At 46.8% G+C, this 24,344-nt stretch overlaps 1 protein-coding gene across 3 annotated transcripts in view; it reads left to right on the top strand.

Moving 5' to 3' along the window:
• Positions 1-24,344, top strand: part of DGKD (diacylglycerol kinase delta) — a 118,790-nt gene that overhangs the window by 57,424 nt on the left and 37,022 nt on the right. For 2 of the 3 annotated variants that reach the window (XM_045031323.1, XM_045031321.1), the window contains exons 11-28: positions 637-776; positions 1,924-2,008; positions 2,672-2,766; positions 2,874-2,973; positions 3,130-3,403; positions 5,870-6,031; positions 6,889-7,017; positions 8,387-8,483; positions 9,675-9,785; positions 10,749-10,845; positions 12,198-12,305; positions 12,953-13,066; positions 13,544-13,678; positions 19,542-19,693; positions 20,826-20,937; positions 21,087-21,179; positions 21,579-21,698; positions 22,021-22,138. In XM_045031323.1, coding sequence (XP_044887258.1) covers positions 637-776; positions 1,924-2,008; positions 2,672-2,766; positions 2,874-2,973; positions 3,130-3,403; positions 5,870-6,031; positions 6,889-7,017; positions 8,387-8,483; positions 9,675-9,785; positions 10,749-10,845; positions 12,198-12,305; positions 12,953-13,066; positions 13,544-13,678; positions 19,542-19,693; positions 20,826-20,937; positions 21,087-21,179; positions 21,579-21,698; positions 22,021-22,138 — 2,242 coding nt within the window. Of the gene's footprint in view, positions 1-636; positions 777-1,923; positions 2,009-2,671; positions 2,767-2,873; positions 2,974-3,129; positions 3,404-5,869; positions 6,032-6,888; positions 7,018-8,386; positions 8,484-9,674; positions 9,786-10,748; positions 10,846-12,197; positions 12,306-12,952; positions 13,067-13,543; positions 13,679-19,541; positions 19,694-20,825; positions 20,938-21,086; positions 21,180-21,578; positions 21,699-22,020; positions 22,139-23,474; positions 23,606-24,344 lie in introns of all 3 variants that reach the window. The other variant, XM_045031322.1, reaches the window with a different exon arrangement.

A 24,344-nucleotide genomic window follows, 5' to 3' on the forward strand; every position in this document is an offset into this window, starting at 1 on the left:
ATGGGGCCAGGCACTACACTAACAGTGACACCCCTCACTGTCAGTGCTCCTACACAGTTCCCTCCTGTGACAGCCAGGTATTGGAGTATCTGAGCATTCGCTCGGTCAGTGCTCCTACACCATTCCCTACATAGATTTCTCCCGGAAGAGAGCTGGGTCTAGCTCCCAAAAGGCCAGCGCTCCTACTCCAGTCCCTCTAATAATTCTAGGAGAGGGTGTGAGTCCCTTTGGTATCAGAGTCCAGGAATAGCTAAATACTTTCCCAAAATGAGTGTTCTGTGTGTTGTGTTAATTCTGAAGATTTTCTCCTGGAGATCCCTGAGCCATTTCATTAGGAAAGGCAACAGCACCACCTGGTGTAAAATGAGAATATTGAGCTCTGCCCAGCTGTTGAAAGGTTTTCTTTGTAGTGAATAGGTCAGGAGTATCATTGGAATCTACTCCTCTCTCGATTCACAGCTTTTTCTGGTTGTGGTCAGCCCTAGCTGGCATCCTCTTTATCTTATGACTAGTTTTCTCTCAGGGATTGATCTAGGTTGGGAATCAGTGAGGTTCTTCTCAGTGTTATTTTTGGATGGATGGGGCTTGCGTTTTCTCTTTTGGATATCCATATTGGTTTCTTTTCTCCTGGTGCAGTGCCAGTTGGGAGTGCTTCCCCTGGGTACAGGAAATGATCTTGCCCGGGTGCTAGGCTGGGGATCTGCATGTGATGACGACACCCAGCTACCACAGATCCTGGAGAAGCTGGAGAGGGCCAGTACCAAAATGCTGGACAGGTGAGTGTCAGCCCAACCACACATTCACATCTCTGACTCAAGTTCTGCCACCGGAGTGTGCGCTAAGCTCTGTTCTGAGACATCAGCCTGCCAGGACAGTCATACTGTTCCTGACTATTATTTGCCTGAATTACTGACTAGTTTCACCAATGGTTCCCCATTATACTCCTACCCTCAGTTATCAGGGCGAAGCAGTCTTACATTGCTTATTACCCCTGCAGAATAATCGCTCCAAGGAGATATTGTGCAATATAGAAGTGACTAGTAACACCTGGCAGGAGAGAGGCAGAGGCCTCCCCTTACTTCCCAAGAGTTACACATGCATCAGTGATGATTGTAAAATGAGTTTGGTGGTTTCAACGTAGTCCCAACCACTACACAGTTTGGTATGGATGGTCAGGGGAGATCTAAGGCTGCAATAAACTCATAGTATTTAGATATGGCAAGGATGTTCTGTCATTTTGTACATCCGCTTCCCTATCCCCCGGTATAGTCTTGAGCATTATGTCATGTCTAGAAGTTGGGTGGTGGAGTTCGATAGCATAGTGAAATTGACACAGTCCACAATCTCTGTACTCCAGAAATCTTCTCAGTGTAACTTGGCTGCATTACAGTCTGTGATTTTGCCATCAGGTGTTCACAAAGCATTTGAAATAGCTATTTCATGTCTGAATCAAAAAGTAAAACTGAAAGCTGAAGTGGACATCTGTACTGCTAGTGTTTATTTCTAGATCAAGCTGACACTTAAAAAATATGTCTGCAGCAGCCTTTGAGAGTTGCGCCATGGAAATTCTCATAGCAAAACCTGCAGTTTTTTTCTGTTAGAGAAAGTGAGGGTAGCGAATAGGGAATACTAGGGACGTGGGGATGGAAAGGGATATTTGTTTGGAGGGTATCACTCCTTCCCTTCCCCCAGTTCAAACCCCTTTACAGGTGACATGCTGTGACACTAAGCACCCCTGTATGTGACACATGCATCTATAGGAATGCGGTCTTTTTTTTATTCTGAATGCGCATGTGCATAGCCTTTCATTCAGGTCATATAAAAAGCTCTTTCATTCTGTCTTAGTCCCCGTTTGTTTGTATTTCTCATGGCAAGGAGGCCATCAGCTTGGTAGTAATAGTTGCAATGGTTTTATTTCAATAGGTGGAGCATCATGGTGTATGAAACCAAACTCCCTCGTCAGTCATCGACTTCCACAGTCACTGAAGATTTCAGTGAGGATTCTGAGGTACTTAGCCAGCTGCAAAGGGCTAAAGACTGGGAGGGGATTCAGCAGCGGATGGGATCAAACTAGACAAGGGAGCGGGCTATGGAGAAGAGAATTTAAATGAAGTGGGCATGGGCTCTACATCAGAGGGGTGACCTGCTGTAGAGAAGGATGGGAATTGGGCTAACGAAAGCAATAGACTCCTGAGGAGGCATGATAGGAGATAGGTTGCTGCAGAAATGGGGACACTTCCATATTAGGCAAGTGAAGGGCCGTAGAAGAAGACAGGTTGGATTGGAAATTATATTGGCTTTTTCGTAAACTGCCATACAAGCTGGCATGCTATAGGAGCTGCTGAAAACTGCACAACATTCTCAGAATCATAAAAAACAGTGTTTTCTATTCCCAAGTGGATAGTCCTGAGCCCCAACTCTGTACCACATTGACAAGCTGATAGAAATTCGTTTCCTGATCAGATAGTCACGCCAGACCAGTAACTGTGTTCTGTACCATAGAGCTCTCAGAGGAAACCCAAAGAAAATAGAGTGAATAGAAATCATGACCCTGCACCTTAGAGAGCACTGTGGGAAGTCCAAGTGTAACACAGCATATGGTAACCCTGGCCATGGGCCTAGCTGCACCATGGGAACAGTAATCTAACAGCTTGTTTCTGGCTGTTGCCAGGTGCAGAAGATTCTCTTCTATGAAGACTCTGTGGCTGCTCATTTGTCCAAAATCTTGACTTCTGACCAACACTCTGTGGTTATCTCCTCAGCCAAGTGAGTATGTCCAGGAGAGCCCATTGCAGGGGATAAAGGGAGAAAAGTCACCCTGAGAATGGTGGACAAACCTGTGAATGACTGTCTTGCCTGCCTCCTTTGCCTAGGGTGCTTTGTGAGACAGTGAAGGATTTTGTGGCTCGAGTAGGGAAGGCCTACGAGAAAGCGACGGAAAGCTCGGAGGAGTCGGAGGTCATGGCCAGGAAGGTATGTTGGGAAAAGAGCACTTCAAATGTAGAAAGGAATGGGAGAAAACCACTCTGCTGTCAGAGAGACCCAGCTGGCGCGCGTACAGCAGCAATCCAACAGGCTGCCCAGTTCCACTGGTATGGTTGTGCACAAACCTTCTGCTTTAATCTGCAGTGCTCTGTCCTGAAGGAGAAGCTGGACTCCCTTTTGAAGACATTAAATGATGAATCTCAAGCCTCTTCGTCTCTGTCAAACCCACCTCCCACCATTGCAGAGGAGACAGAAGATGGTGATGGATCTGGCAGTGCTTGTGATTCTTCTAGTGACCACTCCATGGGATCATCATGCACTCCCCGTCCCCAGATATTCCGGCCTAGGGAGCAGCTAATGTTGAGAGCCAACAGCCTGAAAAAAGCCATTCGTCAGATTATAGAGCATGCAGAAAAAGGTAAGAGGTGGGGGATCCTGCCTGCAGTTCATTGTCTGCTCTTGGGACATGTACACTGCCTTTACTCCAGGGAGGAGCAGGATTCATGATTTAACCACAACATTCCTGAGCTGTATGACAATCTTCCAGTAAGCCTGTATGCATTTTTCCCCATACAAAGAAGGGTTCCTACAGGATTGACCTTCCACCCCTAGGCCGCCAGTTAGAAAATCTTTGCCATCTTTTCAGTGCTATTCTCAGTCTGGCCCCAGTTAAAGGGCCCACATCAAAGGCATATAGTAAGAGTCCTAGCCTCTCCATCTTCATATCGCACAGTAGGACCCACCTCTTCAGTAAAGCATTCCCTAAAGAATCAGAGCAGAACCAAACCTGGCAGCTGGGCACCTCCTCCGTCTCTTCTGACTTAGCATTTCTCCCTCTGGTGGTGGTGGGGACTGGGGTAAATCAGCACCGCCTGGACAGCGTTTGTCTTTCCCCTCAGGGTTATTTATCAGTATTGCCAAGGCAGGCCTCAGGGCCAGCCCAAGGAGCACTTCTCCAGTGAATAAAAGAAACAAATTCACAACACAAAATAAAAGGGGGATACCTTTCCCTGACCCCTCTCTGTGGGTTGGGGGAGTTGTCCTGTTGTTGGCCCCAGAGTGCCAGTCCTTCTCCTAAACAGGCAGTCAGGTTGGTTGTTTTCCCCCATAGAGGGGAGAGCAGCCTCTCACCCTAGAGAAGCCTTTATCCCTGCTGCCACTGGCCTTGCAGCAGCTTGTTTCCCCCTCCACCGCCCCCCAGAGGTTTTGAAAAGTTGCCCGCAGCCCTTAATTGGATCCATGTGTCCCTAGTTGACCTGAGGTAACCTCTATTCAGCTTGTAGGGAAGGGCCTTTATCATTCATGGGCTAAAATACCTGCCTTCCATCGTTCTCTTACAGCTGTCCAGGCTGACTTGATCGCACAGCACACTCCAAGGTAGAAGGCAACAATTAAACCAAAGAGTAGAATGGCAAATTGGCTGGCCTGCTGTTTTCCGCAACCCATGTACAATGTGTAAATACTCCGAGGGGAGGTGCTTTAAAAATACTTTAGATAGATTGGATCCAAAACCTAACATCATGGTTGGCTTTTAACTGGCACCTGGACTGACTGTTTCATACTCATTAGGCCCACTGTGTGCTCACTGGCCCTTTGTGGCCCAGCTCCAGTGGAACATGCCAGCTGCCATGACCTATTCCCCTCTCCCTGCCTCCCCTCAGCTCCAAGTTCCAGTCCCTTCAAAAGTGTCAAGCAGGAAATCCCAGTTGAACTGAGAAGGAAGTATGTATTGGTGTATTACAGAAGGGAGAGAAAAGTGTAAAAGTCAGAGATTTAAAGTCTGCACACCTAAATGAGTACAACTGTAAGCAACCTTAAACTTGGCACTAAGCCTGAAGTTGCAAATCATTGAAATATTACCTGGATTTACAACAGTGTAATAGTCTGGGTGATCGCTGTCCTTTGTCAGAGAAACAAGAACTGATGCGGAGAGGTTGTGTCTGTGAAAGAACAAGCCCGTTAGTTCCATCCAGAGGAGGTTTTGGCTTCTCCGAGTAATACATAAGAATTTGACTTCACCATCCCTTGAACAAACAAGTTCCATTGCGTTTTGTGAACATATTTGATTAAGTCCTCTGTGCCGTTTCGTTTCCAAACACACACATTTAATTCCTTCCTTCCTTTTTATTGGTTTATGCCCAAGACCTCTCTTTTCTCCACATGATACTAATGTTGGTGGTCACTTCAAATGGCCTATTTTATTGTCACAATCTGGGCTGAGCAAACAGAAATCTGACATGCACATCAGTTAGCATCCTTCTGTTTGGCTAGCAGTTCCGGGGAACTCATGCAAATAAAAGCAGGTCGTTTATTTGTAGCATAGCTCAAATTAGAGATAGGTCCTTAGGTAGTATAAATACAGTTATGGCAAGCATTAAAGTTGGACACATTTTTTCACAGTCCATCAAAGCTCTCTTGATCGTGGTCTCAGCAGAGAGACCAAGAAATGGGTGGGCCTGGAGACTGAAGTACCCTCACCCCAACAGTTGAGTCCTCCAGGTCAGAGCTGACTCATGTTAAACGGTGTGGGAAAGTCTGCATTTTCACTGCCATTCATTGATAGATGAATTCAGTGCCGTCAGAGCCCTCATCCTACTGTCATTTAACTCAGAGAGAGATTTGTCATTAACATCAATAGGTGCTGAATCAGGCTCATAATTTGTTCTCTTTCATGAAAACTAACGTGTTTTGGGTTTTTTTAAGCAAGGAGTTCTGTGGCTCGCCCCATTCAAGACCCTGGGGCAACTGTTTGGATTAGTTCTGGTGTGGGAATAGAATTTTGGGGCAGTATTGTATTTCCTTGCTGTTTGCCAGCCTTCCCCCTTCCCTCTGTACTCTCATGACAGAGGTGTAAGATACATGTCTGATTTCTCTCTCTGTCCAGCTGTTGATGAGCAGAATGCCCAGACTCAGGAGCAGGAAGGCTTCATCCTGGGGCTTTCCACCTCTGAGGAGGGAAAGGAGCTGAGGAACGAGGATAAAACCTCCCTGCAGCCATTGCACAGTGGCAACTATGGAGTTCCCAAAGGGAGGAGTCATCGGAAAGGTACTAGTCGCTGTCGGACAGCCCAGGTTCCTGCATTTGGACAAGCACTAGGGTTCCCTTTTCTATAGGCGCTTTAAAATATTTCTGTGCTCATCTTTTCTTGGAACCCGTTTTCCTCCTGTGTGAGGTTGGCGATAGTTCTGTAACCTCAGCTCAGAGGCTTCACATCTTCTCCATGCTCAAATCCCTTTGCCAAACAGTCTCCTTCCTTCTCAAAGAGGAACCCCTCTCAGATTTTTGAGGGTTTGGTCATGATCTTAGTGCGCAATTTGTAAGACCCAGGAGATTCATTAACCTTATGCTGATAGCAGCAGCTAGTCTTCCCAGTGCTGTCAGCTTGCCGTGCTCTCAGGTGTCATCCACTCCACTCCCCCTCTGACATTTTCTTATTGGACCCCGGCCTTCCTGCACAGATACTAAAGCAAGGAACCAGCTTGTAATCACTGTTAAGTGAGAAAATTGTAAGAGAGCCCTATTCACTCCAAATACATTCAGAACTGAACTGGGTCTGTGGACTAGGCCAATACCCATCATCTGTTTTCTTCTTCAACTGAAGCCAGACCTCTCTCATCTCCATTCCTAGTATTAGTTCAAGGTATTTGTGTGCCTCACTGCTGGTACCAAGTGTTTGTGTGTCTGTCTGCTGCACTTGGGCCAAACCTTTTTGTCTCTTCATGAGTCTGGTTCTGTCTCTTTGCGTAACTGTGCTTTGTGTTGTCTGGAATGTGTTGATGTTGAGTGACTGGTAATTTTACCTTCTGTCCCCTGTTCCTTACTGCTTGTGCAGTGCTGGTGTATGCTTGTTTGAGCAATACACAATGTTTGTCAATTGCAGTGTTTTGTGTTGTATTTTGTAGTGTCCAAATCTTCTTGTGAAAGGCTAATAAACAAAGGAAGTTTGTCGTTGGGCAGCTCTGCATCTCTTCCTCCCCAGACAGGAAACCGGGACAACCTGCCGATGCTCAACACAAAGATCCTCTACCCGAGTGAGTGTCTCACCCACCCCTTCCCATTCAGGCAGCCTGCTGAGCTGGGGTGACAACAGCATAGCTTCCGCTCTCCAGCTGAGGGCATGAAATGTTTGCCTGATATCCGTTCTTGCAGATAAACCGTTGCCAGAGCCAAGTTGGAGAGTAATCTGTTTGCAGGGAACTTTCCAATGGGCTTGAATAGTGAAGATGTTGGGAAAAGATTAGAATGACCCTCAGCTGAGACCGAGACACAGATTTAATGGGCGCAGTGCAGAGACCGGATTTAGGTCTTGATGATTGCACAAAGGTAACAACCTCAGCATAAGCTTAACAGGAGGTTGTTGCAATGGTAAATAAGTGTAAAATTCTCAATACAGTCCTGGAGTCTGAGTTCAAGAGAGGCCCGAGAGTGAAGGGTGGTCCTTCCAAGTCAAGGCCAAAGTCACTGGCAGTACTTTCAGTCTCCCTCGTTCCCATCTCAGAGATCCTGCAGCTGTTTCTAGCCTTTGGTGTTCTTAGCAGGTCACTCACTGATAACTTTTAACACCACAAATCCTGACTTGTTTGTTTACATTGGTTTGTTCTTGTCCAGAAAGCGTCGGGGTCACTTTCTCCCTGACTAAACCTGGCATGTCTTTGTTGATAGCTGATAATGTGGGGAGCAAGATGCAGCAGCTCCTGAAGAGCGGTGTGCAGCCTTGAGCCCCACTTCTGTCCCCTCAGTCTAGTCAGGCAGAGACCCAGCTGCGCTCCTTGCCCCAGCAGCAGGAGAGAGCTATTGCAGTAAGATTGCTTCTGTCCCCTTTTCCCCAGGCACGGACCCTACCACACCCAAACCAGCAGAGAGACTTATGCACTCCCTTCCCACCTCCTTTACAGCTTGATTGCTGATTGCGTCTTGCTGGAGGGTAGAAGAATGCTCTGGAGCCCTCCTTGGTGCTGGGGGCTGTACAAACGGAGACACGTGGGCTTTTTACTTTGCCTTTTTCCTTTAAAAAAAGAAAAGGCAAAGGTGGATTTCCCACCATAAAGAGGTGTGTGTGTGTGTGTGTGAGTGAGAGTGAGTGTGAGATCTCGTGTTTCCAGAAAGAGCCAAAACCGATGACAGCCCTTTTCTGGCGCATTGTAATGTTTTGATCCCAAATAGAAGAATTAACACCTATGTTTGGACCCAGTGCTGGTTAGGGTTGAGCCCTGAGACTAGTATTTGTCATATGTCTGATTTTATTGTTTTTCCAACGGGGGTATATGTCTCTCACCCCTGTCCTCTTGGCTCTGGCAGTAAATAGCAGTTCTTTGCCCAGTGTTAACATGCCCTGGCCTCCATATTTAATAAACTCCATGATATGCCCTACATACTATTCCCTCTTTATTTCTCCCCCAGATATTCGTGCTGGTATGTCTGGTTCTCTGCCTGGGAGTTCGGTCATCAGCCGATTGTTGATCAATGCAGATCCCTTTAATTCTGAGCCAGAAAACCTGTGAGTATGCAGAGGAGCTAGATGGGAATGAATGGTTCCAGATGAACCTCAGCATCAGTAAATTGTGCTGAGGGAAGAGGGTTGGTTTTGAGAGTTAATTGGGGATGTAGGCGGCGCTGGGATGAAGAGATGTGTAAATCAGCCCTCCCATGTTGGATGTCAGTTATCAAGGTGTATGGGCATGAGGAGTCAATGCAGAAGATATGGGGCTTCTAGTGAGAGAATCTAACCAAGGCCAGTCTCCTCCTAGGACCTGTGGATGTGAGGGAGTGTCTCTCTCTCCCAGTTAGTGTGATATGGGCAAAGTCCAGTTAGCTGTTCAGCAAGCAAGACCTAAATTCTCCAATAAGGCCCCTTAGATTCTGCAGCAATCTGTAAATTCTGCAGCAGCTTCATGAAAATGCAAAAATGACACATTTTTCACTGACTGAGCTGTGAAAGTGACAAATGCAATCCCCCTGTGGTGTTTGTCCCCAGAGTAAATCACATTCATTTGCCCGTGTCCCTAAATTTTCAATTGGTGTGCTGCAGATTGTTGTATTGGGTATGTCTGATGAAGCTGTACAGGGGGAAAACTGGACGGTTTGGCTGTGGGCTAACGGGATGTTTGGGCCTTTTGGTGTCCAGAAAGGGAGTGGGAAAGGATTTGGAATTGTGAGATAAACCCATTTTTGGATGTTTCCACTCAAATCTTTAGCAGTAAAATAGCTAAATATTGATATTTAAATCATCGTCATTAGGTTTCACCCCATTGAGCTGAGCAGTTGACCACACTGAGTTATTGTTTCAGGCTTTCTGCTGAGTCAGGCAGCTATCACCTTGTCAGTTACACTTTGTCCACACTTGCGAGGTTTTCTTCACAGCCATAAGGGCTAGAAATGTAACATTTTCAAAATGAAATCATAGACTCTTGAGCACAGTTCTGGGGCACAGGAGTGGATTCAACTGCAGATTCTGTGGCCAGGGATTGGCAGAATCCACAGGACCTTGGACTCCAACACAGTGTGTCCAGACTGCTCTTTATGAAGTTTCTTATGAGGTAGTTGAATCAGCTCTCACTAGACTACAGAAATTCCTGCTGGTCTCCTCCTCTTCTTTCAACCATCTGTGTGTCAGTAGATGTGGGATGGCTGAGAGGGGTGTAAGAGATATGGGTCACTTTAACAAAAATTGTTTTCTTTAACTTGACAGAGAGTGTTACACTGAGAAGTGTGTCATGAATAATTATTTTGGAATTGGATTGGATGCAAAGATCTCTCTGGACTTCAACAACAAACGTGATGAGCACCCAGAGAAGTGCAGGTAGGTCAGTTCTTTGGGAGCAGGGGCTGCAGGCAGGCTGCCTTCAGTGGCCTGCCTGCGGAGGGTCCACTGGTCCCGCGGCTCCGGTGGACCTCCCGCAGGCGTGGGACCAGCGGACCCTTCGCAGGCAAGCCTGCGGGAGGTCCACCGGAGCCACGGGACCGGCAGAGCGCCCCCTGCGGCGTGCCGCTGTGCTTGGGGCAGCGAAATGGCTAGAGCCGCCCCTGTTTGGGAGGCAGATTTTGGTCTTTTCGGTCTATAGTGATTGCATCAGAAGTGATTACAGTTTATAATCTACTATGGCACCTTGAAGCTGGTCATCTGAAACCGGCATGAGTAGTTTCACCTTGATTACTTCCTAATTCAAGACATTGTAGATAATATGGGAGATCCAGGTAGCTAGCTCTAATATGGATTGAATGCAGTGGTTCAGGCATTTACTTCATTACCTCGCTAGCAGCCTTTCTCATGTGGCTGCTTTTTAGCTACGAAAGAATTGTGTCCCAACTCCAAATGCCATGGAACTCCATTCTAAGCCCACACCCTGCCCTATAAATCGAGCCTAAGTTCTATAGTCTTCAGGATACCTATATAGAAACAGGGTCCTTCAAACAACCTGCGGTTAATAGGTTTTTCTCTGTCCTGAGCAACGTTCAGCAACACCCTTAGCTCAGTGATGTGTGTGACTGGTTGCATCTCCCTCTTGGGAGCATCTGCACATGTTTCTGACAGCTCATGTTAGTGGATCATCCCTAATTCCTGTTTCATTTTTTTCAAGGGCAGCCTCTTTTCAGAATACAAGGGGTGGCAATTTCCAGTTCTTGTGTCTTCTGAAAGAGGAGGACTCTTGTTTTTACGGGTTGGGAGGTATCATTGAAATAATCTTTTCTTGCAATCAGACAGTAAATGACAGTGCCTCATGCTGACTGTTGTATCTCTTATTTCTTTGTTTGCCCCTCTAAGAAGTCGTACTAAAAACATGATGTGGTATGGAGTGCTCGGGACCAAGGAGCTACTACACAGAACATACAAGAACTTGGAGCAAAAAGTCTTACTGGAGGTGAGAAAGAAAATGCCCTTACGTGGTTAAATCTCTCCTTCTCCCATCCCAGTCAATTTTTAATTTTTCACTTCTGATTTGGCACATTTATTTTAGCATCATTTATCAGTCTTTAAGTGAACACACAAAGTCCTTTCAGCATCTCTGTCAGTCACCTTGAATCTGACCCAACATGTTGATTCCAGAGGAACATTTCCATTTTCAGTCCTTGGGGTTCCCCACCCCCAACCCCACTGCACTATTAGCATACGTCAACCCTCAGTCTGATGAAAGTAGCCTCTGTTGATACTAGGAAGATATTCCCATTCTCCACACATGCAATCTGTGCTCGTGATAGGAAATTACATCGTTTTAGAAAACGTTGACTAACATGCTGTTGAGCAAAGACTTAGCCCTCAGCATAGACAAGGGTTTTTGTGTTTAACATTGTATCTCCTGTAAATACCATTGTCCTTATCTACTCTGGTTGTCTAACATTGTATTAGTTAACACATGTTCTACGGGGGTCAGATTGGGGAAGAAAATGGTGATATTCTTCCAGGCTTCCCCCACAACATTAGCTCCATCCATGAGTTGTCAAAATGCGACACCACTCTCAGCAAATTGTACGGATGTTCAAAATGAGATCGCAATGCCATTGGCTCCACCAGGCTCTCTCAGCTGAACCCCCCCTCTCACTTGGGGCTTAAATGTGCCCAAGAGCTCTGCTCCATTTCTAAGCCGGGGCTCATGCTTGACTGGGGGAAAAAAGGGGTGGTGACACCTGCTTGTGTCACCAGAATGAAACAGCCCTCATGGGAAATTGTGCCCCTCCCTCTTCTTTCTTACATGAGGAATGAAGTAATGTTGCCATTTAAACTGTCATCAATAGGCATCAAGAGTTAACATCTTGGTGACATGAATAGGGCTCTTCATTACCCCAAGAGCTATTATGCTTCTCTGCATCAAATACTCTTGGCTCACATTTTTGAGTGTTTTTTTTGCCACCATACCAGCTGGAGACTTGCTTTCTCTTTTTAAATAAAAGCTGAGACTCTGGAAAGCAAGCCAGTCACTCAGAGAAGTGCCGGGACAGCATATGGGCATGTACCAGCTGTTTGATCCCTGATATTATAACATGATATAATTTCCTGGTGTAGACAAGGCCAGTAGTCCTAGGAATTCATCCTGTTATGCAGGCAGTGTGCTTCAGTGCCAGCCCAGTGACTGTGCCCTCAGCAGTATCCTGACAATGTTCTACTCTCTCCAGCAGTCTGCCTAGTGATGACTGAGTAATCTGGAGAGGCTTTAAAATTGCTGCCTGCTAACATCAGCACAGCTATAAAAGTGACATTATCTTCTGTTCTGTGCAGTGTGATGGGCGTCCGATCCCTTTGCCCAGTCTTCAGGGGATTGCTGTACTCAACATTCCCAGCTATGCTGGAGGCACTAACTTCTGGGGAGGCACCAAAGAAGATGATGTGAGTATTCCTTGAAGGTGGCAAATGGGAACATGACAAATTTCTTCAGTATTTACTGTTGAGTGCACCAGTAGCACCTGAGACCTGACGATTGGAACAAGAGCATGTCTGGCTGAGGTTTCTCTTTGAAATGTGTGGCTACCCAAAAGTCAAACTTCAGCAACTTGTCAGCCACAGGGGTTCATACTGGAGCTAGAGCCTATTCCAATCCTTCTGACTTTCATGAAGTGCGATAGATGAGCTCTGGGATGCCCCCCTGTTCCTCTCCGCTCAAAAGGCCTGCTCTAAAGCCCATTTAAGGGCAGTGTTTCCATAAACTTCAGTTGGCTTTGCGTGAGGGTCCAAAATTTTGACCTCAAATAATGGAGATAATTAAGTCCAATAAGAAGAATGTTGTGAAGAGGCTTGTGTCATCACTGTGCAGGAATGATCCTTTAGCTGCTTTTGGAAGCCCATTGGGAATACGGAGGCTACTTTTTCTCCTTCCTGGATCATTTCAGAATCCACCTTGTAGCCTCATTGTTAATTATATAGTGAGTAAATAGCAAAAGAGAAAGCCACAAACCTCCATCCATGGGAGGGAAGGAAGCTCTTCTAACACAGAGAAATATGGGAATTGAATTCTCTCTCCCCTTGTGTTTGCTTAGACATTTACAGCCCCCTCCTTTGATGACAAGATCTTGGAGGTGGTAGCCGTGTTTGGTAGCATGCAGATGGCAGTGTCACGAGTGATAAATCTACAGCATCACCGGATTGCACAGGTATCTGTTGCTTTTGTGAACTTCTTGGCCAACCTCATGCCTCCCTCACCCAGAACACTTGGTTTGAAGGCTGCAATGTGTTTCTGCTTGCTGTCAATCCCAACAGGGCAGAGAAATCAAAGCCTGTGGCTCTTAGACTCCCCTAGTCCTGATGTGGGGGCCTGCAGGGATCAGGGCTAGTAGCTTCAGATGGTATCGATCATGGAGTGGTTTTCCACTGTTCATTGTGATCTGGATAGATTGTGGCAGTTGAAACACTGACTAGCTCAGCAATCCATTAGATAACCCAAGGGATGATGCATTGAAGGCCAGGGCCCCAAGGGAGTTTGCCCTGCGCAGGAAGAACTGAATCAGGTGGTCCAGCCCCCCCAGCAGCAATTAGAACAAGGCTGTCAGACATAGGGAAACATTTTGAGAGGAAATGTATACAACATATCTTGTCTTTTGGGACCTATTTAATGCATTTATTTCTTGCAGTGCCGGACAGTGAAGATAGCAATCCTGGGAGATGAGGGAGTGCCTGTACAAGTGGATGGAGAAGCCTGGATTCAACCCCCTGGTTATATTTGGATTGTTCATAAGAACAGGGCACAGACACTAACTAGAGACAGGGTAAGAGTAACCCTGCAGTACAGTACATGTACTTTAACACCATATATACCCCAGAGAGGAATGCAATAACCTGACAGACTGTAGAGAGAGACATACATATCAGATGTGCAATAGAAGCAGCAAAGAATCCTGTGGCACCTTATAGACTAACAGACGTTTTGCAGCATGAGCTTTTGTGAGTGAATACCCACTTCTTTGGATGCAAGCTCATGCTGCAAAACGTCTGTTAGTCTATAAGGTGCCACAGGATTCTTTGCTGCTTCTACAGAACCAGACTAACACGGCTACCCCTCTGATACTTGACAGGTGTGCAATGTATACTTTTATATATATACACACACATATACACTGTTAAAAGAATATTGGTAACTTTGCAAAAATCAAGCATTCATCAAAAAGGAAATGCTAGAATTAAGGTTGTCCATGCCACCTTACCTTGGCCCCCTTGTGTGTATGCACACTGTCTTTAATAACATGATCACATACTATTTTTTCCGCAGGACCCCTGCCTCATTCTGTGCACTGGATGGATGAGACTCAATTAATGACGAGCTAGTCAATGTTTTGTTTTCTCTTCATTGTTCAGTGTGTGGCTCCAGGCCTTATTGGCCAGGAGAAGCGAGGTCCTACACCAGGGCCGCCCAGAGGGGGGGCAAGTGGGGCAATTTGCCCCGGGCTCCGCAGAGGCCCCCAAGAGAACGGGTGAGGCTCCCGACCCTGCCTCTGCCCCTCACCCAGAGCCTCAGCGGAAACATCAGCGTCCCTGAACAGCGGTGCACTGTGGCTCCGGTGGGGCCCCTGAGCTCCGCCCCCTTTCAGAGCCGCATGGTAAGGGGCGGGGCTGCGTGCTCCAAGGGGGCCTGAGCTTCCTCCACTCGGCCTGGAGCTCACAGCCCCGCCCCCTTACCACATGGCTCTGAGCGAGGCGGAGCTCAGGAGCCCCGCCAGAGCCATGCTGCACCGCTGTTCAGGGACACTGCTGGATACGGCGCGCTAAGGCTCCGGGTGAGCGGGGCGCCGGGGTAAGGGGCCAGGGCCAGGGGGGTTGGCTAAGGGGCAGGGTGTCCCAGGGACAGTCAGGGGATAGGGAGGGTGCAGAGGTGGGGTGGGGGTCAGGGTACACGGAATGGAGGGTTGGATTGTGGGCATTCCGGGGGTCTGTCAGGACTCAGCGAGGGGGTGATGGGGTTGGGGCAGTCAGGGGACAGGGAGCAGGGGTGGGGTCCCAGGGTGGTGGTGGTGGTGGGCGGTCTCTGGAGGACAGTGAGGGGGCAAGGAGCAGGATGGGTCAGGGATTCTGAGGGGGGGGTGAGCAGTTGGGGGGAGGAAGTAGGGGGGTCAGATAGGGGGCAGGGCCAGGCTGTTTGGGAGGCACAGCCTTTCCTACTCTAAAGCTCATTCAGCAGTTTGAGGCTTGCAGAAGAGCCAAGCTGTTAGCTTTTCCATTAGGGCTACCATCCCTTTCACTTCTCACATGCCAAATTATAGTCTACATTTAATTTCAGTGCCATAGGGAGATTCATGTCAGGGGAGGGTAGCTTCATTTAAAATTAGCCACTGGGGGAGGGATCACATGAGAAGAGCAATATCTTATACCACGTAACCTCCTTCCCTACCCTACCAAGGGAGACCCCCTCCCTCCCCTGCATTCCCTAAGGCTTCAGAGGGGTTAATTTAGTGGTTCTCAAACTTTTTTGTCCTAGTCACCCCTTTCACATAGCAAACCTCTGAGTGCGATTCCCCCCCCATACATTGAAAACACTTTTTTATATATTTAACACTATTATAAATGCTGGAGACAAAGCGGGGTTTGAGGTGGAGGCTGACAGCTCGCAACCCCCAGTAATAACTTTGTGACCCCTTGAGGGGTCCCGACCCCCAGTTTGAGAACCCCTGGGTTAATTTAATTTTAGCACCCTGTGTCCATTCACATGCATGTGCTATTTTGAGCATGTCAGTTTTCACAACATAGGCTCATCCCAGATTCTGGAGCAAGCTCAAATGCTCGGTTCGTGGAGTATGTACATAAGCTATACTAAAGACAAACCCACAGTAACCGTCTCCAGTTTGTGAGGAACCCCATGGAGCCAGTCTCTAGGAAACAGATAAATGCATGGAGGTTAAGTCCATTAATGGCTATTAGCCAGGATGGGTAACGAATGGTATCCCTAGCCTCTGTTTGTCAGAGGGTGGAGATGGATGGCAGGGAAGAGATCACTTGATCATTACCTGTTAGGTTCACTCCCTCTGGGGCACTTGGCATTGGCCATTGTCAGTAGACAGGATACTGGGCAGGATGGCCTTTGGTTTGACCCAGTATGGCTGTTCTTATGTTCTAACCTAAATGAACCCAAAGTTATGGAGACAGGTATGAGTCAAGGAAGCCATCAGAGTATCAGAAACCTGGAAAAATCTCTGACTGAATGGGCTCAGGCATTTGGTCACAAGCTGAGGTGGTTCAAAAGTTTTCGATTTTTTTAAGCAGAATTTTTTAGTGTTTCTTTAAACAATCAAACACAGCAAGCAGCAAATATTTGGCCACACACTTCTGAAACCCCAAACCATATTCAGGTTTTGGCAGACTAACTTCAGCTTTTCAATTAAAAAAACCACAACAACTTTTGAAGGAAAGCAGACATTGTCCGTGATTTTTTTCTGCTTTTTAAAAACCCCTAGTTTTCGATCCAAAAAAAGTTTTGACGGAAAATATTTGTCCAACCCTTTTTTTAATGAGCTTTAGTGCCTTTTAGCACTAGCTGATGCTGAGAACCAGTGATACCTTGTAAAGAAGTTTTCTCAAAACTGGGTTTGTGCCGAGATGCGGAAGGTTTATTTTTCCCAGGGCCGCCCCTGGCGGGGAGCAAGTGGCGCAATTTGCCCGGGCCCCGCAGGGGCCCCCACGAGAATATAGTATTGCCATTTTTTTTATGGAAGGGGCCCCCAAAATTGCTTTGCCCCAGGCCCCCTGAATCCTCTGGGCAGCCCTGTCCTACACTCAACTGAACGGCATTTCTCTGTCTGTAACATGATAATATTTGAATGCTGCACCCAATCAATTCCAAAATTTGAGGGAATGTTCTAGGAATCATTGTCCGGAACCCCAGTGATTTGGAGGAAACCTGGAAGGAGGAAATGTGGACACACGGAGCCACTAGCATCTGGTTAGCAGACTCAGCAGTTTCAGCCAGCTCTGACATTGACTATAGACCATTGAGGCCAGCTATTGACACCTTCCAGCGTAACAACACTCCCCATGTGAGCTCTCAGTAGAGGTTAACATTTTGACCTCCTGAATGTCTTCTATCCCTGACCAAAAAAGAGATAAGAATGGGGAGGCACATAGAAACCCTAGGCTGTGGGGAGAATGAGGGACCCTAGTATGGGGGAAGAGGCAATGGAGGGGGCAAACAGAACCCTTGGCTGGTAGGAGAATGGGGGACCCCATGGTATGGGAGGGACACAGAGCCCATGACATAGTGGGGAAGGGAGTGTTGGGAGAACCGGGGAATGATGGAACACAAAACCAATTTTATGGGGGAAGGAGGAATGGGTTGCACAGAGCCCCTGGTATGGGAAGACAATGGGGGACAATGGTAAGGGGAAAGAGGACAGTGAAGAAATGGGGGGCACACAGAACTCCTAGCAGGGGTGGAATTGGGGGCACATAGAGCCCCAGGCATGTGACAGATGGGGGGTGCACAGAGCCCCTGGCATGGGGGGGGGGGGGAAGAATGTGAGATTATGGTATGGGGGAGGGGAACATAAGAGACACTCAAAGCCCCTGGCATACGGGGGAAAGAGCCATTGCAGAGAGTCCCTTAAATAGAGGGAGAGGGGAGAGTGGCACATGGGGAGCCTCTGGGGGAAGTGGAGGGGTGCCTGGAGTCCCTGGTGTCTATGATGAGCTTGGCCTACAGCAGCAACAAAGTGGATGACCCTCTAGTTCACTGCACACTACTAAGAGAGTAGTGCTAATTTCCTCCTGGACTTTTCTATGGTGCGCATCACTTGAGTGTTCACAAACATTAATCATTCTATCTTCACAGCACCCCCTCAAGGTGAGAGGGTCTCATCCCTATTTTACAGCTGGGAGCGCAGGCATGGAGAGAGTACAGTCAAAAGTGTCCACTCATTTTGGGTGCCCAATTGGAGACTCCTAGGGCCTGATTTTTCTTCAGACTGCTTAGCATTTGTAGCACTTTCTATGCTCAAGGCCCTGTTCCCACTGGCTTCAGTTGCAGCTCTAAATGCTCAACCCTTCTGCAAAGCAGACTCCAGGGTACCAAGTTGGCCACTCAGAAAATGAGGAACACACAGTTAGTGATCATCTGTGAAAAGTTTTGTTTAAGTGAGTTGCCCAGCATCAGCTAAGAACTCAGTGGCAAAGACAGGGCCTTAACTGTGAAACTGTCCTTTCTCTTCCTGCAGTCCCCTGTTTCATTCTGTACACACCTCCCAACTTCTGCAACAAATGTAGGGGGCCTACAGACAAGTCTACTTTTCTACACAACCCTGCGTCATCCCCAGAGCAGGCCCATCCTGTGCACTGAATGAAGCAGAGCAGTGGTCCTGTGGAAAATTAGTATATGATCATGTAATTAAAGGCTGTATCATAATGTATATACACAAGGGAGGGCAAACTAAGGTGGCACAAGCAACCTTAATTCTGTCATTCCCTAACTTTTGAGTGCTTGACTTTTAATGTTCTTTTAACGTAGTTTTGTGTGTTTCATTTCCTGTTTTTGTTTTTTTTTAAAGCAAACTGGAAAAACAGTTCTAGTATTTGACACCTACATGGGTCATCAGCGGGGTTGGAAATTTCAGATTCATCACCTAGACCTCTGCCATTTGAGCTAACAGAGTAACTGATAGCAGTAGTAGGTTGTCATCCTCTGTATGGACCAGCACTAGAGGGGAATGGACAGACACTTTGGTAGTGGGTTTCACAGATATTAGTTGACAGCAGAGAAACGGTGAGACTTAACCTTGGGTTCCATTCCAGGCTCTGGATGGGAGCGTGCTCTAGTGGGCCCTGACTCTTCTGTCCATTCCCTGACCTTGGTCCCTTCTGCCCCATTCCCTCCAACCTGTCCCAGACCTGTTTCTTCCCCAGTCCCAGCCTTCACCCTACCCCCTCTCAATACCCTACCCCCTGAGGTCATGTTCTAGCCCCACATTTTTAGCCTTCTTTTTCCATGCTGCCTTGCCAGCAAGGGTGGGGTCACTCCCTGCTCTCCATTCTGATACCTGGCCCCAGGGAAAGCCTGCTCAGCCCCAAGTTGGAGTATGCCCAGTGTGGATGGAATCTTCAAGGACGTCACCTGTCAAGCTCTAGCAAGTTTCTACTGAGCATGTGCGACCTACAGTTTTTCAGAGGCTTATAACTTGGCCATATCTGTGTGGATTTTCATGGGGAAAGCAAAATGCCTGTTCCTGACATAAAGGCCACCCCCTACCAAATTTCAAGTCCCTGCTCCAAAGCATGGGGATGCTAAAGCTTCTCCAAGAAAAGGTGGCCACAATTTTTTGACATGGCCAAAACAATTTATTTTTCCCTAAACTCATTCTCAGGAATATCTGAACTGTTTGGACTGAAATTTTCCAACACAGAAAAAAAGGAATGAGTCTGAGTCAAATGTCCAGCATGGGAAATTTCAGCCCAAATGTTTGTCACAGTTGTAAGCAACTGAAAACAGGAGGGTCTTATAACGGGAGTGTCAAGCAACTTCCATAATCGGCAGTGCTGCCAGCCCTGCCTGTAATACAGACACAGTCCCAGTGGGAAAGCTGATGGAGTAAACGTTGAAATGCTTTCTCTGGGAGATTTGCAAGGTAGTTTTGAGTTAATTTTCCTTGTTTGTAGGCATTTGAGAGCACCCTAAAGTCCTGGGAAGATAAACAGAAGTGTGAGTTGCCCCGGCCCTCCTCTTTCTCCCTGCACCCAGAGATCATGTCTGAAGAAGAGTCCACCCAGATTAACCAGTTTGGTCAAGCGGCAGGAGCTCTGATTCATAGGTGAGACCCGCTTCTCTTTACCTGGGGCTCACAGTCCTACTGTGGTATCTTGTTCCTCTGGGCTCACGAGGCCCCCTCCTGGCTTCTGAGTGTGGTGCTTGTTGTCACATTCCCTTTCCTTCCAAAGCAGTCTGTCTTGTCTGATCACCTGCAGTGCTCATCTGTATCCCTGGGAATAGCCTAGAGCAGTGTATAATTTCATCTGCTCATTGCGCTACTGCAGCTGCACCAGAATTTAAATCTACAAAGTGAAGTTTTTTCAGTCACTGTGGACCAAATTCAGTCCTGACACAAGCAAGCACAGCTCCCTTTGTTGCTTCTTTCAGGCTGAGGTTAATTTTATATCTTTAAAGAACATGGGGACTTAGGTTCATCCGTTGTTCTAGCTCTAGATGTTGCCAGTGAATTTGTCAGAAGTGAAACAGCTGCTTCTCAGGGAAGAAGCCAGACTTGCTGGGGACCTTTAACCCAGAGCCACAGCAGAGATTGGTGAAAGAGGACTTTCACACCAATACACACACTTGCACTCTTTTCGCAGGTGTCCTGCTCACTGATACTAACATTTAGGAGAAAATGCACAGAGCGGAACACCACAGAAGTTTTCTTTGAACTACCATGTACATAGCTGCTGCTAAAATCACAGCCTACGTGTAGTATAGGGCCATATTTTAAAATCTAGCCCTAATTTGTGCTTTGCAAAAAATAATGTGCACATGTGGAGTTTTGTGCACATGCCCTGCATCTGTGTAAGTAATTGCATGTATGTATTCATTTTCAGGCACAATTTAGTGCCAAAGTGTATAAATTAGTGTATTCTTTCAAAAATCCCTTTAGACGTACAAGTACAGGTATTGCAATCAGCTCAGCTGTCTTAGGGCTGTGCTTGCTTGTGGTCTGGTAAAACGTGCCAGGGTTAGACTTGTGCTACTTTTCATAAGATCATATAAAAGGGATGCCTCGCTTGCCTTGCCCTATCCATGGCAGATCACCTGGACGGGAACTGATCTGCCAGAGGTCAGATTACCTACATGAGCACTGCCATGCTGCTATGTCCATAGCCTCAGCACCCAGAATGGCACTGGAATAGAAAAGAATGAGGATCAGCTGACATGGTCTATGTTTCTCTCCCCAGCATTCGGGAAATAGCCCAGTCCTATCAAGACATGGAACAGGAACTTGCTCATGCAGTCAATGCCAGCTCCAAATCTATGGACAAAGTATATGCCAAATCCAAATCGACAGAGGTACTTCTAGGCAGTTTGTTTCTTAAGCTTTGCCGCAATTTTGTTACTGTTTTCTACTTGGTTCTTGTTCACTTCTCTGAGACTCCTTTCCCTCTAGCCACTTGACTGCTGTGTTTTCTGGCCCTTACACATGTTTGTTGTTGCCACAGGGTCTGAACTGCAGCCTTGTTGTAGAGATGGTGAATAACGTTAAAGCCCTGCATAGTGAGACAGAGCTTCTGCTGGCTGGCAAGATGGCACTGGTAAGGAGGGCTAAACAGGAGGGACGGGCTTGGAGGTAGTTTCCCTCAGTCCGTTTACTTCCTCTGTTCTTTTACTGTGGCCATGGCACAAAGACAAGATTTGCTGGCCCCTGGACTCATTTGGCTTTGTAACAAGTCAGTGCAAACTTTACCAGTGGGATTTAAACAAATTGTGCCGTCCATTCCGTCCATGGTTTGGTAACGTTACACATTATACGACAAAATCAGGCTGGTTAGCTCTGAGCTCTGGTTCCTTGAGAGGGAGGAAACTTAATGTTGTCTAGAAAGGAATGTCTTGATATGTGGTTTCTTTAAAAATATCCTGAAGAAGATAACATGCCCTGCATTCCAGCCTGTGGTTCTGAACGCTGTTTGCCTTTGGTTCTGTCTCTGATGCAGCAGCTGGATCCTCCACAGAAGGAGCAGCTCCTAGCAGCGCTGACAGACATGGACCTTCAGCTGAGGAAGCTAGCAGACATCCCTTGGCTATGGCAACTCATGGAGCCCAGTGATGATGAAGTAATAACTCTCAAATACAGGAGCAAAACAGTTTCCTTAGGTGCTGTCCTAGTTAGTTAGCTCTGCTCATCTTGCTTCAGTGACTTCCTGTGGGTGGGTCACAGTGTGAGACAGAATCAGTTCAGAAAAAACCTCCATGGAGTTACTGCCAGAGGTCCCTGGGTTGACATGGAACTGACCATTTTTCTTCCCCGCTCATGACCATGAGATTGGAAGCTCTTTCCTCTCCACGAGGACTCTGAGCTGCACTAGATGCTAGGTTCATTCAGTTGGTATGGATTTGAGACATAAGTTACATTGATTTCCCTGTGTGTTTCTGCAGAACCAGATGCTGGATTATTCCAAACGCAGCCGCAGTGGCAAATTTCGACTGGTGACCAAGTTTAAAAAGGAGAAGAACAACAAGAATAAGGAGACTCGTAGCAGCATGGGACTGCCTGGTACCAACTGGCTGTGTATTCACTCTGTGTGCCCCTGCATCTCCTGTTTGTGCACACACACTCTGCCCCTCCTCTGCCTGTGTCTCCATTTTGTGTCTTTCTCTCTCTTTCCTCTGTTTTCCCTTTCATGTACTTTTACTCACACATTACACTCACTTCTGTTTAGTGTGTTTCTTTTTCACTTAGCAAAGTAGCTTTTTTGCTGTGCTCTCTCTTGAACTGTAACACCCTGCACTGAGCGGATATTCCCAAAGACAAACTGATGGCACCCTCCGAAGAGGTCTACCAAGACTTGGACTGTTTTCTGGAATGTTTTGGGAGGGCTGTGGGAGTGGACTTAGGCTTTTAGAAATCAAAATGACTGTGGGGCCCAAATCCGCATAACTCCAATCCTCCCACTGCTGATGCTCCCTGATGTGGTTAATGATGTTTCTTTCATTGATTCACCCCTAGGGTTTAATCAAGTCTCATGTCTAATTGGCTGGGGATCCTGCATCACCACTGGTGCACCCTGAGCTCTAATCCTATTGGTCAGTATGATTAAAAACTGGCCCATGAAATCAACAAATTGACTGTTATCAGGACACTTTCTCTCCAATTGGGTTAGTTGATTTTTGGTTTATATTCTACCTATGAAGACTCTCTGCCACTAAAATTTGGGAGTACTATTTGTTCTGTGGGATCATGGGTACTGTCCTCTTCCATGGAATTGTGTGTCCTGTCACTCTTTCCTCCATGACATCTCTCTCCACTGGGTTTGTGGGGACTTTTCTTTCTCTTATTTAGAGACTAATCTGGAAGCTGGAGGTCACCCTGTGTTCATTGCCAGTCCTCCCTCCCGCATGATTTTACATATTGTCTATAAAACACTTGATGAGCCATGAATGTAAAGAGTAATGTAATGTAAGTGTCAGTATGTACTGTTTACTCTAAAAGAACAATAGAAAATTAACCTGGGCATGATTCTCTCCTAAACATTTTGCATGGCTCTGTTTTGTTTTTTAATTGGAGGGAAATTGAGTTTCTTATTAGACATGGTGGTAAAGTTTCAGTCCCAGCAAGGCAGTGACTGGACATGGACATAAACAGACTCCTGTGGTTCATTACATCTAGTCTCTTTTTAAGAGAATGGCTCTGATTTTAATCTGACCTCCTTTGTTTGAGATTATAGATCTTGTTGTCAGTCCTCCTCTCCCTCATTTGGGGTTGTGGTCCTGCTTGACGTTCTCCCTTGGCTTTCCTTTTGGTTTTGGCTACTGTCGGTGTTCTTTCTCACTCTCTCTTTCCTCTGGGCTTCTGGGTACTCAATGCACTCCTGCTTTTCCATCTCCGACAGTTCACCTCTGGGGAACGGAGGAGGTTGCGGCCTGGCTTGAGCATCTCAGTCTTTGTGAGTATAAGGATATCTTCATCCGGCATGACGTCCGGGGCTCTGAGCTCCTGCATCTCGAACGGAGGGACCTCAAGGTACTTTCATGATCAGCTCATCAGAAATAGCCAGCTGCATCTGCATGGCTTCTGTGCTGAATGTGCTTGGAAATGGCCTGCATCCCATCCGTTCCCTGTGGCTTTGGCTAGATGAATGGGTTCATCATGGCCTCATTCTACTCTCTTCTCAGGTCCCTAATTAAAATGTATAGTAGGAAGCTAGAATAAATAGTCAGCCATTAGCCCATAGGCCAACAGTCCAGCTCTTTCCCAGTTTCCTGAAGTTGTGGTCCAATCCAACACCCAAACTAGTCATTGTTGAGAATCTCTTTATTTTGGAGCACTGTGTAACAGGAGGATTTCAATATTCACCTCACTACCAGCCCTTTACAGTATGAGTCACGATTTGGACTAGTTGGAGTTGAGTGTGTGGCTATATTTGAGGGCCTGCAGATCATTGCATTTGCTTTAAAAAAAAACAACCACAGTCTTAGACGAGACAGTTGGACAGAGATTTGTTACTTATGCTGCTTGTTGAATAGCCAGTCATATCCTTAGAGGAGAGAAAACAGTACCGCAGACCCAGTCTGCAATACTTCACAGCGCTCCTCCCATCATCGGGAGAAGCTTTTTCTAGGAAGATCTGTGACTGATTTTGTGACTTGCATGTGATACAAGAGTATTTGTGGCCCATGAGTTGTGTGTGATATAAATGAATGTCCATAGGATTTTAATTTGTGACTTGCCTTATGTTCTGTCTGTACAGTGATTAATGTGA

The sequence above is a fragment of the Mauremys mutica genome, chromosome 9 (assembly GCF_020497125.1).
Source record: "Mauremys mutica isolate MM-2020 ecotype Southern chromosome 9, ASM2049712v1, whole genome shotgun sequence".
Classification (NCBI taxonomy): Eukaryota; Metazoa; Chordata; order Testudines; family Geoemydidae; genus Mauremys; species Mauremys mutica.